This window comes from Schistocerca americana, chromosome X (assembly GCF_021461395.2).
Source record: "Schistocerca americana isolate TAMUIC-IGC-003095 chromosome X, iqSchAmer2.1, whole genome shotgun sequence".
Taxonomy (NCBI): Eukaryota; Metazoa; Arthropoda; class Insecta; order Orthoptera; family Acrididae; genus Schistocerca; species Schistocerca americana.
The window spans coordinates 1,001,025,190-1,001,040,289 of NC_060130.1; the positions used below are offsets into that span (position 1 = coordinate 1,001,025,190).

Consider the following 15,100-nt stretch of genomic DNA (forward strand, 5'->3'; position numbering starts at 1 on the left):
GGATATATATCACAGTTAAATTATGAGGGGAGAGGGCTGATTGCTGTAGACTCCGTTAAATTTCTTGGAGTTACTGTAAACAAAAACTTGCATTGGACTGATCACATGGATTGCTTAGTGAAGTGATTAAACAGTTTTGTTCATGCATTGGATGTTTTAAATAAAATAACTGACTTAATTGTTAAGAACATTGTTTATCGTGCATATTTTATATCAGTTGTAGGATATGGCATAATTGTTTCGGGCTCTGAAAAAGCAAGCCTTCACAGCATGTTCAAGCTACAGAAAAAAATCATCAGAGCTATGATGGAAACAAACAATAGGCAATTGTGTAGACATTTTTTCATAAAACTTCACTTAGTGGCAATTCCTTCTATATTTGTATATTAAATACTCCTCTTTGAACAAAAAAAACCACATATTTTTGAAGGAAAATCTCTTACACATGTTTACAAAACAAGGCCTAGATCAAATTACATATTACCTTGTCATAGACTTAGCTTATTTGAAAATGTCCCATATTACATGGCTTTGAAGCTTAGCAATAAAATACAGTCATTGTTTAAGGAGTGGAAGCTAGAAACCACAGAAGCAAACATTGAAATATATTTAAAAAGCAAATATTATTAAGTGTGGAAGATTTTATAAATGAGGGCAAGTAGGAAATATGATTCCTCTCATCTGTACGTATGATCTTTGTGTGTGTGTGTGTGTGTGTGTGTGTGTGTGTGTGTGTCTGTCCATGTCCTTTTAATGGAGGTATGTTCTTTTTACTTTTTATATACACCCATATTTATAAACTATAGAAACAAACACTACAAATACTTAAAAAGAAAATGTTATAACACTGTGGAAAAATTTAAGAAAGAGGATGAAGTATAACACCTATTTAACTTTTTATGTTGTAGCATGCTGGCATGTGTGTGCTTATCTTTTTACATGTGTTTATGTTGTTTTTATGTATACTTATGTAGCCATACAACTGTAATCGTTGATGAGTCACTACGTGTCATGTGACAATGAAGATTCTATTATGGCAGCCATCACACTAAGAGTAAAATAGTCTCCAAAACATTTTCTTTATACAAAATCAGAAGAGAGTGTGGGATGAAGGGTTAAGTGGGGGCAGAGGGTTGTTCGTATGTTTACATTTAATTAGGTGCTCTTTCTTTGGTTCTATAACACAGCTCTACAAAATAATTTTTTTTTTTTTCGTTGCCAGGGAAGTTTGAATGAAAATGGGATATTGTTATGATACTCATTCCGAGTATATTTGTACTTATTCCAAATTGGCTCTGGTTTTTGAGATATAGGTTATTTGTGGAAATGAGAGTTTCATGTGGATAATATCGACTGCAGGGTCCATATATGGTGTAATGTATTTGCTACCTGTTTTTTAATTAGTGATATTGTACCATATCTTTATTAAACAATTGTGCTCAGGGAGTGCATCTGTGTGGTTGAGGATTACATCATGCAAACATCACACTGTCAGCATGTGTTCAGTCCTGTTGTGCGGTGCGTGTGTTGAAGATATTGAGGGTTGTGCAGATTTGAATTCGGCGGTACTCGACATTCATTTGTTGGCCGAGGTAATCCCCGCAACAGCCGATAGGTAGCGTTCAGTGTAAACAAGAAAAATGGCGATGGTCGAAAGTCACACACATGTGCAGTGCAGCTTCAAGGAGATAGAACCTTTTCATCGTGACGTAGCAAATAAGAGGTGAGTATTCATTTCACACAAAAAAAATTAATGATGTTTGTTGGATGTGATTGACATGCAAATAAGTTCTGCATAATATGTAGTATTTGTGCAATTTTGTTTTAGGAAAACGTGAGTTCTTCACGCCGTCTTTGCGTGAACCATCCAGATGAGTTCTGCTACATTTGTGGTGAATACGTTCTTCAAAAGAATAGGAAGAATATCACTCCTTTTGTGAAGGAAGCGTATCTGGCATATTTCGGAATTAAACTTGGAGATCAAGACAAGGCGTGGGCACCCCATAAAGTTTGTAAATGCTGTGTGGAGTGCTTACGGCAGTGGACAAAACGAAAAAGGAAAAGCTTAAACTTCGGAGTGCCTATGGTATGGCGAGAGCAGAAGAACCATACAGATGATTGCTATTTTTGCATTGTTAATGTGAAAGGTTTTAATAGGTTCAAAAAACGAAAGTGGGAATATCCTGATTTGGAGTCAGCAAGAAGACTGGTGGTGCACAGCAACAACGTTCCTGTACCAACCTTCACAACATTACCCACGCTAACATCATCAGATGATGATGTGCACGGCGAGGAATGTACAAGTAGTGGTTCGGAATACGAAGGACGTGAGACACAACCCCAGCAGTTCGACCAGAAGGAGCTCAGTGACTTGATACGAGAACTCAATCTTTCAAAGCAAGCATCAGAACTCTTAGCATCCAGGCTTAAGGAAAAGAACTGTCTTCATCCAAATGTTAAAATAACAGCTTACCGGACGAGAGAAGAAAACCTTCTTCCATACTTCAACCAAGAAGAGGTTATAGTGTATTGCAGCAATATACCTGGACTTTTACTTGAATTGGGGCTGCCGGAATATAGACCAGAGGACTGGCGTCTCTTCATAGACAGTTCCACTAGAAGTTTAAAATGTGTTCTCCTACACAATGGCAATCGTTACGCATCTATTCCAATTGCCCACTCAACAAAACTTTGTGAAGCATATGCTAACATCAAGATGGTTCTGCAGAAAATTCAGTATATGCAGCACCAGTGGTTGATTTGTGTTGATTTGAAAATGGTGAACTTCTTGCTTGGACAACAAAGTGGATACACAAAGCACCCATGTTTTATCTGCATGTGGGATAGTAGGGCAAAGCACGAACATTGGAAGCAGAAAACATGGCCTCCAAGGGAACATATGGCTGTTGGTGAAGCAAACATCATTAATGAACCTCTGGTTAGTAGGGACGAGATTGTTCTTCCACCATTACATATTAAGTTAGGACTAATGAAGCAATTCACCAAAGCTTTAGACAGAAATGGTAATTGCTTCACATACATCTGCAATACGTTCCCTGGACTCAGTAGTGAAAAACTTAAGGCAGGAATATTTGATGGTCCTCAAATTCGCAGGCTCATCAACGATACCAATTTTACAAGTGTCATGACTGTCACTGAAGCATCGGCCTGGAACAGTTTTTCGCTGTTGTAAAATGTTTTTTGGGCAATCATAAAGCTCCCAATTACGAGGAACTGGTCAAAAACATGCTCACTAACTTTCAAAACTTAGGAGCTAACATGAGCATAAAATTGCACTTCCTTCACAGCCACTTGGATCGATTTCCTCGTAATCTAGGTGATTTCAGTGAGGAACAAGGAGAGCGGTTCCATCAAGATATGAAAGGAATAGAGGAAAGATATAAAGGAAGATGGGACAGGCATATGATGGCAGATTATTGCTGGAATCTGCAACGTGACTGTTCTGAAGAGACCTATAAAAGGAAAGCGTGCAGGAAGCGGTTCGTCATGGACGGAAAATGATATACTTATAGAGAAACTTTTCAATTATGTTTTATACGTGGACAAATGCCTATCAGGTTTTCATAGAAGCTATTTATAAAGATTATTTTCTTTTTTCATTGTAGTTTGTAGCGCTCGAGTTCAGTATTAGCAATTTTTTCTAATTTTTTGAATAAATCATGCATTATCTCAAAAACTAGAGCCAAACTGCATAAATGGTTGCTATATTCGTCCTCAGCATCACTAACCCATCCTAAAGCCACTCAAATATCCTTGGCAAGAAAATGAGTGTTGACCAGTGTAATTTGTGGCTTGTTTTTCCACCTTTATATGCATAACACAAACACTTTTAGGCTCATTAATTCATTTGTTTGTATTGGAAATTACATGTAAAATTACAATGTCTTACAAATCCCAAAACTGCTTCTGAGGACTTAATTCTACTGACCTTAAAAATTACTAGTTCACAGTCTGAATCACATAAACATATTTTTATTTTTCCAGGCGTCCTCATTGCAATAGAGGTGTCGGTGACCATCCACTTTACGTAAATGTCGATATGTACAGTGGTGCTATACAGACATCTTGGATTGACTCACTTCAGGCTGCTTTTGCTGGTGTGCAGGTCAGTTCACAAAAAATAAGATTTTTCTGTTTTTCTTTTCTTTTGGAGTTCAAGAAATAAATCTTGGAGCAAAGTAATTGCTAAGTAGATGGCAAGTACAGTTACGCAGTTTCAGTATTGTTACACAGAATGTGTAATGCTGTCGGGAGACTGGAGTTTTCATCATTATTTTTGCACACGACAACCTGGAGGGGGAAGGGGTCGCAACCAAGTCTGATGCAAGTCTTGGATGAAGTGCTTAAAATTGATAAATCTTTCAAGGTTGCTTCTGCAGCTCAGCATGTGTTTTCAAATGAAATTCAGTTTTCCAGAGTTGTTAGTTGTCACTGACTCATCCTCTAATTCTGCTTCTAAGTCTCACTCGAGTTCACAAACATACAGATCACTGGTGTCCTTTTCCTTTTTCTTACATCAATTCTTCTGCTCCCTTTGCAGCAGCATTGGTTTACCCTTCTTTTTAATCAGGTGGGGCAGAATCAACTTCCCTCCTCAGCACCACAATGTACGTCAAAGAATCTCCCGTCCGACCCTGACTGCAGCAGTAGTCACACCAGAAGTGGATGCCAACACCGTGCGACGGACGGCTGGGCCTATGGCAGTAGTGGTTACATGGCCGTCGTGTGTCGGCGAGTGGTCTGTTCACTGCATACTCGGCTGTGACCTGAGGACGACATTGCTGTCTGCTTCATTACGGCTGCAGAGTCTGCAGTTTCCGTGCTACCGTGGAGGCTCAGATTGGACCCGATGCGAATCGTCCAGTCAGTGGAATTCCAACTAGACGACAGCTCTGCAATGTCTTTAATCAGTGAGCAGGCTCAGTTAGCCTCTGCTGCAATGGGCCCAGTATCTTCTTACAGGAAGAGGCCCCCAGGTAGGGGATGGCCTTTTTGAAACCACGAGTGATGTGGGTTACGGTCCCAGGTGTCACATCCTACAGGTTTTCATTAAACTGGGTCCTTGTTCGCAAATAATTGATGGAAAAAAATTTTCATGTTACTCTGGAACCTTAAAAGTAACAAAGTTATTTCAAGCAGTGGTGTAACATTGTGGTTACAGCACATAGCTGAGCTGCTGAAGATGGTCGTTTCAAATTCAATCAGAGGATACTAAATTTTTATTTTTAAATCTTAATTGAAATTACTTTAATATTTTTTATTTTTTTTATTTATTATTATTATTATTATTATTATTTTATTTTTTTAAATTTGTAATCCTTTGCTGTGTCAATTTGATCATCGTATTTACATTTTTATTTGCTCTCACTTTTTCTTTCTATCATTCATTCTTCATTGGGACCCTTTTTACTTGGGATATTAATAATTTATATGTATTAACTTTGATTTAATTTCTTCTGTTCTATCATTTTATATTTTCATCCATGTTATTGCAGTCACTATCTCCCACGTCAGCCATGTGATGTATATTTTTATTGTTAGGTGAAAAATCTGATAAAAACACTAAGAGCACATCTGAATTACTTAAAGATAAATGCAGAATTGCTAAATATGAATTTGCAGTCAAAATCCATTCAACTCATTGGTGCACCAGCTTTTAGTAATATGATACACTATGCCTGGCATGAAGAAACAGTGTTTCATAATGTTACTGAAGTTTGCTTACCTTCGAATTTGTTGAAGAAATAATGTGAATGTAGAAAGATGGTGTTTATATTGTTTCTGTGGCATGCGAAGAATTTGTTTTACTTGTTTGTATGATGATTACCATCCAATAAAATGTACACATCTCAACAAAAAATAAATTTTTGTGACTATTGCACAATCAGTATGAATATTGATACCATATTTTACCTTTTGTTGTTAAATCAAGGAATAGGTATTTTTGAACTATTAAATATTGCACCACATGAAGTAAGAATAATTAATATCACATGGACAAAGATTCAAAATGTAGAATGAGTGCTACAAAAGTGAAATGAGAGCAAATAAAAATTATAGTATTAACATTAAAATGATAGTATTAACATTAAAATGATATGGCAAAGAATTAGAAATAAAAAAATACATTTGAACCAATTAACAGAATAAAAATAATGATCAAAGTCACTTCTACCTGTATTCGAACACACCACCTTCATCGTATCAACTACATACTTTAACCACTACACTACATGACCACTTGAAGTAACTGTGTTGATTATAAGGCCCTAGAGTAACACGCAAAATTATCTGTCATTGATTACTCTCGAACAAGGCACTCACTTTGATGAAAGCCTGCAGCATGGGATACCTGGGATCCCTAACCGACACCGCCATACGATGGTTTCAGAAAGTCATTCCTACCCGTGGGGACCTCTCCTTGTTAGTGGTGTGGTTCCAGAATGCTACTAACATTTCCGGCTTACGACGATTTTACCAGTTTTGGGTCGTAGTAGAGAACCAAGTTAATTTATTGCCAACCACAGTGCCTTTTTCTGATCTTGATGCCATGTGCACTTCATGTAAAGAGATACTTAAACCAATCCCCGAATGTGCTTGTAACTTTACGGCTCGCATTTCTCTGAAGTGTTATGTGAATTTTGCCAAGCTTGCAGTTCATGCGGCTGTTCGGGTGATAGTCGCATTGCTCCAGGACCAAGGCATTATTTCTCCAGTTTCCACCAGTCAATGGGCTAGTTAGTTAGTTAGTTAGTTAGTATGGTGTGGAATGTGTCAAGTGCACAAGAAATGCACATATGATACAAGATTTTTAATATATATTACAATACAGTGTTAAAGATTAATATTTCTATTTATCCCATTCCCTTAAATAGCACAACATGCATATACTATATTAATAGATTTATTTATTCCTATTCAAGAATTCATCTATGGTATACAAGGAGTTGTCAAGGAGATATGATTTCTATTTATTTTTGAAGCTATTACTGATGTCTGTCAGACATTTTATTTCATCTGGTAATTTGTCAAAAAATTTTATAGCAGCATATTTTACCCCCCTCTGTGTCAAAGATAGGTTGAGTAAAGGGTAGTGTAAGTCTTTCATTTTTCTGGTATTATAATCATGAATGTCAATGTTGTTTTTAAACTGATCCATGTTGCTGAGAATAAATTTCATTAGTGAATAAATGTACTGTGAGGCTGTTGTAGGAATTCCCAATCTTTGAAAAAGATGTCCTACAAGATGTGCGACTATGAACCCCACACATTATGCTAACCACTTTCTTTCGAGCAGTCTAAATGTTGAGTTACCCCAAAATATTCTTCCGTATGGCACCAGAGAGTGAAAGTATGCAAAGTATGTTAGCTTACTAATTTCTACGTCCTCAAAGTTGACAATTATTCTGATTGCAAAAGTTGCTGAATCTAGTCGCTTTAGAAGATCCAAAATATGAATTTCCCAAGTAAGATTCTCATCCATATATATACACACAAAAACTTAGTATGCTCTACCCTGTCTACTGACATCTGTTGATGTGTTATATTTATTGAAGGAACTGTACTTTTTGCAGCAGAAAATTAGATGTACTGTGTTTTTTCAAAGTTTAGAGCAAGCCCATTTGCAGAAAACCAATTAATGAATTTTCCAAAGACTTTATTTGCATCATTTTCAATTGGAGTTTCTTTTATTGGATTAATAATGATGCTTGTATCATCAGCAAACAGTGTCATTTCAGCTTCTTGTTTCAGGGATGTCGTTCACGTATATCAAGAACAGAAGGGGACCAATGATAGAACCCTGTGGAACACTTAATGTAATTTCACCCCAGTTAGATGAAGTGGCAAACTTATTTAAATAAATCACTTCACCCTTATAAAGAAACTTTTTGTTTCCTGTTCTGTAGGTATGACTTAAGCCACTCACATGCTATTCCATTTATGCCATAGAATTGTAATTTCTGTAACACAATGTCATTGTTCACAAAATCAAATGCTCTGGACAAGTCACAGAAAATTCCTATTAGTGACATTTTACTATTTAAAGACTCTATTATGTGGACAATGAAATTGTATATTGCTCTCTCAGTGTAACCGTAGTTTTGAAATCCAAACCGTGATTTACTAAGTATCCCGTTACTGTTGAGATGGCTACCCACTCTTGAGTACATTACTTTCTCAAAGATTTTTGAAAATGCTGTAAGCATGGATACTGGCCGATAATTATTGACATCTGTGGTGTCCCTTTTTTTGTAGACAATCCTGACTATGGCATATCTTAACCTGTCTGGGAAAATACCTTGAGTTAGTGATGCATTACATATGTGATTCAGAACATCAGCTGTAATTGCTCCACGTTGTTTTAATATCTTATTAGAGATGTCATATACTCCAACAGAACATTTATTTTTCAAAGATTTAATAATTTTACTTATTTCGCAAGAGGTTGTTAGGTGAAACTTAATCTGACTAAATTTTTTCAAAACAGGCTCTTCCATGTACTGCCTGGCTTTTTCTTTTGAACTGTTCTCACCAATTTTTTCTCCTACACTTAAGAAATGGTTGTTAAATACATTAGCTACTTGTGTACTGTTGGTTAGGATGGTCTCTTTCTCCTTCATAGTAATGCTACCTACCCCAGTGGTTACTTTTCCTGTCTCCCTTCTAACAACATTCTATATTTATTTTATTTTATTTGTTAATTTCTTCTCTTACATACTTATTTCTTGATTTCCTTACAACTTTTCTCAGTATGTTACAATAATTTTCATAGTGTAAAACTACTTCTGTATCTTTACTAGTTCTTGCTGTCTCATACAGTTTTCTTTTTCTTTCTGAAGACACTTTCATACCTGTAGTAATCAAAGATTTCATTGAAAAGTGTGTGGTGTTACATTCAGTAATTTTATTTGGGAAACAATGTTCAAAAAGGAATATAAATTTATCAAGAAATATGTTGCATTTATCATTAGCATTTGGCTCATTATATACGTCTCCCCAATTGACATTTCTTAAACTCACTCTGAAGTGCTCTGTAGATACCGGGTTGAGCAACCTCAGACTTTCACTTTCATGGTTTGTGAACTGAACACCCCATTAGGTTTTATAAGTTAATCTGTTGTGCATGATGGTCTGATAATCCATTTACCACAGGGAAAGCATGTGTTTGTTTTACATCCTCTTTCTGTACAAATACATTATCTATTACAGTGCTGCTGTCTTGAGCTATACGTGTAGGGAAATTGGCCACTGATTCTAAGTTACATGTTGTTAATAACACTTCTAGTTCACTTTTCCTATCAGAATTACTTAGGAAGTTAACATTGAAATCACCACAGGTTAATAACTTCTTCTCTTTGTCTGACAGACAGCATAATAGGGAGTCAAACTTTTTTATGAACAGCTCCCAGTCTCCTAATGGGGACCTGTACACTGTTGCTAATATCAATACTACCTAGCTGAAGTTCACATGCACAAACCTCAAAAGTGCTGATCAACACAAAATTTGCTTACTTCTACAGCTCTGTATTTATACCCTTTCTTATGAAAATGGCAACTACTCCTTTATCCATCCTAGATCTAAAAGATGCTAAGTTATACCCATTTATACTGACAGTATCTATCCCCACAGTTACATGGTGTTCAGACAGACAGAGTATATCAATCTCATTTTTATTTTTGAGATCATCTAAACATGCTAATAGCTCATCTACTTTATTCTTTATTCCCCTGATATTTTGATGAAGTAAGTTGATACTGCCCTTAGCTTTGCCCCTATGGTGGTCATTAAAAGCAGAATGGGTCATTACATATTTGCAGCGATTTTAAGTCTACTATTAATTCTCAGTCTAGCACCGATCTTTATTGCCTGTCTCACCCACAAGAGTCGTTGTCTAAACTGACAGCAGGCCAGTATTATTCAAAAAAATATGAAAGGATGTTTATTTCCAACTGCCTTTGATGACGCTTCCCATCAGTCTCTAGTTTTAAATACACCATTTGGCTTATTCATGTACAATTCCCTACTGTTTGGGGTAGTGATTGCATCTGCCATTTTCCAAAATTATTTAGAACAATTGTTTCACAGTATTCCTCACTGTTAACTATTTGGGTGATATTGTTACAGGGCCAACACACGGGAAACTTTACAAGAATCATGAATAGATTTTTCAATGGCTCCAGGAAAATTTTTTATGCTGTCAGTTAGAAGAGTGCAGTTTCTTTGCCCCCACATCAAATATCTTGTGCACATATTTAGCCATAAGAGTATCACTCCCATGTGTGAACACTTCAGCTTGTTTATGAAAATGGCAGCCCCCCACTAACCTTAAAAAGTTGCAGTCATTTCTGGGGAAAATCATGCACTATGTCAAGTTCATTCCTCAACTGATGCAAACTGTCTCCTGTCTATCAGCTGCACAAGAAGGGCACCAGATTTGTGTGGTCAGTCAGCTGTCATCAGGCTTTTTAGCACTTTCAAGGGGGCTCAAGATGGCTCTGTCTGATGCCATATATGCCAGATCTGCCATTAACATTTGTGATGGAGGCAACTCACTAAGGCAATGTGACAGTTTTGTCCCACAAGTTGTTAAATGGTTTAAAGCAGCCAATTGCCTTTGCCTCCAAAACGTTGAATGCTGCACAGCTCAGCTACTCCCAAATTGAGCAGGAGGCTTTTACAATCATTACTGGAGTCAAGAAGTTTTGTCTATGTTTGTATGGCAACAAATTTCACCTGCTGTCTGCCCGCAAATGTTTGGTTTCCTCGTTCGGACATTGGTCTAAGCTCCCAGATACAATGGCACAGCGTCTGCAGCACTGAACGGTATTTTTGAGTTAGTATCATTACTAAAATCCATTTTTGCTCTACTTCCAAACATGCCAACACAGACGCCCTTGTCCTGCCTCCCTGTTGGCCCCAACATGTAATTCGATCACAAGGAAAGTGTTTCTTTTGCCCTGGATCAACAGCTGTAAACAGCATTGAATTAATTCCCAGAAGTTGGCAGCCCTGCAGCCAAGCGACTAGCGCGAGGTTTGGTGTTCTCGTAAAGATAAGTTATTTTAGATTATAAAACACATAGATTAGTACTGATTACGTGGTAAATAAGTGTATTAGTGTGCCGTTTAAGTGTACCATTAAAGGTTTCATTTCTCTTTACGTAATATAGCAGAAAACGCGAAAAGACCGTACAGTCGTATTTTCTGTTTACGTTCTGCTGCAGCAAATCTATAGAATTTCGTTTAGTTGTTCCTTGCTCTCTCCAGCAATTTAACTTAGCGTACCTCTTCATTATTTAACTAGCATTTCCGGAAAGTAGCGTAAAGTTTAACTTGTTGTTTCAGAAACTTTGCACTTTTGTTTTTGTTTACACACAGTTGCGTATAGGCCAAATTTGTGTAACCATATTTTCGTGTTTATCTGTAATTTAACTGACTTATTCTTAATAAATTATTACGTTTATCATGAGTGAAAAGTGCTTGACTTGCCGTAGAATTGTTAGGTCGGGGCTTTGGTGTGATGGGTGCTGTAGTTTTTTCCATGTGGGTGACTGTAGTGGCGTGGGAATAGGGGAAGTAAATGAGACTCATCAGTGGTTTTGTAGGATTTGTAGTAGAGATAGGAAGATACTGGAACAGGAGGGGAAAATTGCTGCCCTTCAGGCTGAGTTAGACAAGGCCAGGGGAGATCTTGACAGGTTAAGGAGGGAGAAGGGTAAAGAGAGGTGGGAAGTGGCAACAGGCAACAGGAGGAACAGGCCTAGAACTTTGTCTGACAGCTTTATGGTGAATGTGGAAAATAGATTTGACCTGTTGCTTCAGTTAGAAGCTGGTGAGCCTCAAGCAGTTACAGGTGTAGACAGGGCACAACAAACTTTCAGCAGCAAATTGAAAAGTAAGAATGTAGGGAAATCAGTAAAGAGAAAGAAAGTGTTGTTGTTAGGTAGTTCCCATGGAAGAGGTGTTGGCCAACTCTTGCAGGATGAACTAGGATCAGAATACCAGGTCACCAATTTTTTTAAACCTAGTGCTGGTCTGGAGCAGGTGACAGAGGATTTAGGATCACTTTGCAAAGATTTCACTAAGGAAGACACCGTGGTTATAGTGGGAGGGGCAGGTAACAGTATTGACAGAGATCCTGGGTACAGCGTAGAGTGTGACCTGGCGAAGATTGCATCAGCATCGAGGCATACCAGTGTTGAGTTTGTATCTGTTCTTGGGCGCCATGACCGACCTCATTTGAACTCTTCTGTCAAGAGAGTTAATTTGGAGCTGGAACGGCTGCTCATGTCGGGTGCGGGGTCACACATTGGTGTGGTTCATGTTGATTCTATCAGTAGGTGGGATTATACTAGGCATGGCCTTCACCTCAACAGGAAGGGGAAGGGTAAATTGGCTGGGGAAATAGCAAGAAAGTTAAAGGGGGGAGGCACTGTCATGAGTGGTAAAATACCAGTGGTTATAGGATTCAGAGAAGACCCTTTTTTAGGGTAGGGAGGACAGAAAGAAAACAAATTTTAAGAGAGGTTAGAACTGAGACAAACCTTCAGTTTGAGAAAGAAATCAAAAAACATAATTCCAGCTTATTACATCAACATAAACAGCCATTGGTTAAGAATTTTCAACTGTCAGCAGATATTTTAACTCCACCCAATTTTAAGTCAGTCAATGTGAAATGTCAGCTATCTTTATTGCATCAAAATAGGGGTATCTTGTAAAACAAAAAGAAAACTGTATCTGTCAATCCGAAACATTTCCAATGTTGATGCTATAGCACATTATAAGAAATACTGCAAAATATTAAAGACTGTAATACGGATGTCAAAGCAAATATATTACAAGGAAAAGATAGTCATATCAGATAACAAAATAAAGACAATATGGGATATAGTGAAGGAGGAGACCGGTAGAACCAGACATGAAGAGCAACAAATAGCATTAAGAGTAAATGATGCATTGGTGACAGATGTGTATAGTGTTGCAGAACTTTTTAACAAACATTTTATAACTGTTACTGAAAAGATGGGGTTGTCAGGTTCGGTAGATGCTGCTATGGATTACCTTAGACCAGACATTTCAAGTAACTTCCATAATATGAATTTGACCCTCACTACCCCAACAGAAATAACGTCCATCATAAAATCTTTAAAATCAAAAACATCTAGTGGGTATGATGAAATATCAACAAAGTTAATTAAAGAATGTGATTCTGAGCTAAGTAACATATTAAGCTATCTGTGTAACCAGTCGTTTATCAGTGGAATATTTCCCGAATGGCTGAAATATGCTGAAGTTAAGCCACTGTTTAAGAAGGGAGATAAAGAAATAGCATCAAATTTCCGTCCAATTTCACTGTTGCCAGCATTCTCAAAAATTTTCGAAAAAGTAATGTACAGTCGTCTTTATAACCATCTTATCTCAAATAACATACTGTCAAAGTCACAGTTTGGATTTCTAAAAGGTTCTGATATTGAGAAGGCTATCTACACTTACAGTGAAAATGTACTTAATTCATTAGACAAAAAATTGCAGGCAACTGGTATATTTTGTGATCTGTCAAAGGCATTTGACTGTGTAAATCACAATATCCTTTTAAGTAAACTAGAATATTATAGTGTAACAGGAAATGCTGCAAAATGGTTCAAATCTTATATCTCTGGCAGGAAACAAAGGGTGTTATTAGGAAAGAGACATGTATCAAGCTATCAGGCATCATCCAACTGGGAACTAATTACATGTGGGGTCCCACAAGGTTCCATTTTGGGGCCCTTACTTTTTCTTGTGTATATCAATGACCTTTCATCAGTAACATTACCAGATGCCAAGTTTGTTTTGTTTGCTGATGATACAAACATTGCAATAAATAGCAAATCAAGTGTAGTCTTAGAAAGATCAGCCAATAAAATATTTGTGGACATTAATCACTGGTTCCTAGCCAATTCTTTGTCACTAAACTTTGAAAAAACACACTACATGCAGTTCAGAACTTGTAAGGGGTGTCCCAAGAGTATATGTCTAACATATGATGACAAGAAGATAGAAGAAGTGGACGGTGTTAAATTCTTGGGATTACAGCTTGATAATAAATTCAACTGGGAGGAGCACACCACAGAACTGCTGAAGCGTCTTAACAAATCTCTGTTTGCAATGCGAATTTTGTCAGACATAGGGGATATAAAAATGAAAAAGCTGGCATACTATGCTTACTTTCATTCCATAATGTCATATGGGATTATTTTCTGGGGTAATTCATCAAGCCAAGCTAAAGTTTTCCGGGCACAAAAACGTGCAGTAAGAATTATATGTGGTGTGAACTCAAGAACATCCTGCAGAAGCCTGTTTAGGGAACTAGGGATACTAACTACAGCTTCCCAATATATTTATTCCTTAATGAAATTTCTCATTAAAAATATATCACTTTTTCAAACCAACAGCTCAATTCATGGAATCAATACTAGAAATAAGAATAATCTTCACAAGGATTTAAAGTCACTTAGTCTTGTACAAAAAGGTGTGCATTATTCAGGAACACACATTTTCAATAACTTGCCAGCAGCCATAAAAAGCTTAACAACCAATGAAATTCAGTTTAAGAGAAGCCTAAAGGATTTATTGGTGGCCAACTCCTTCTACTCCATTGATGAATTTCTTAGGAAAACCAACTGATTTGTATATAAGTACAACATAACTTCTGCACAATTTCAGTGCAGTAATGTGTTCACTGAAAATTTGTGTGTGTGTGTGTGTGTGTGTGTGTGTGTGTGTGCTTGTGTGTGTGTAAGTATAATCTAACTTCTGCACCATTTCAGTGCAGTAATGTGTTCATTGTAAATAAGTATTACAGTAGTTGTATTACATGTTTCTTACCTTATAAATAAATAAAAAACTTTTTTATTTTAAATTCAGTGCAATAGTATTTGTAAAATGACTCTTAGTGTTCATTAAAAAATGACGATCATTCCACTTGGGACCTGTGGAATGGTACATTAGCTTATTTGTTTTAGTTGTAAATATTTGTCATGTATTGTTGTTTTTCTGACATGTTCCACATCCTGGAGGACCTCCTCACTACGGATCA

At 37.0% G+C, this 15,100-nt stretch overlaps 1 protein-coding gene across 2 annotated transcripts in view; it reads left to right on the forward strand.

The window, feature by feature from the left end:
• The window catches only part of LOC124554772 (ER degradation-enhancing alpha-mannosidase-like protein 1), a 206,606-nt gene that overhangs the window by 135,436 nt on the left and 56,070 nt on the right, over window positions 1–15,100 (forward strand). For both annotated transcript variants that reach the window (XM_047128419.1, XM_047128418.1), the window contains exon 6: window positions 4,006–4,126. In XM_047128419.1, coding sequence (XP_046984375.1) covers window positions 4,006–4,126 — 121 coding nt within the window. The remainder of the gene's footprint in view (window positions 1–4,005; window positions 4,127–15,100) is intronic.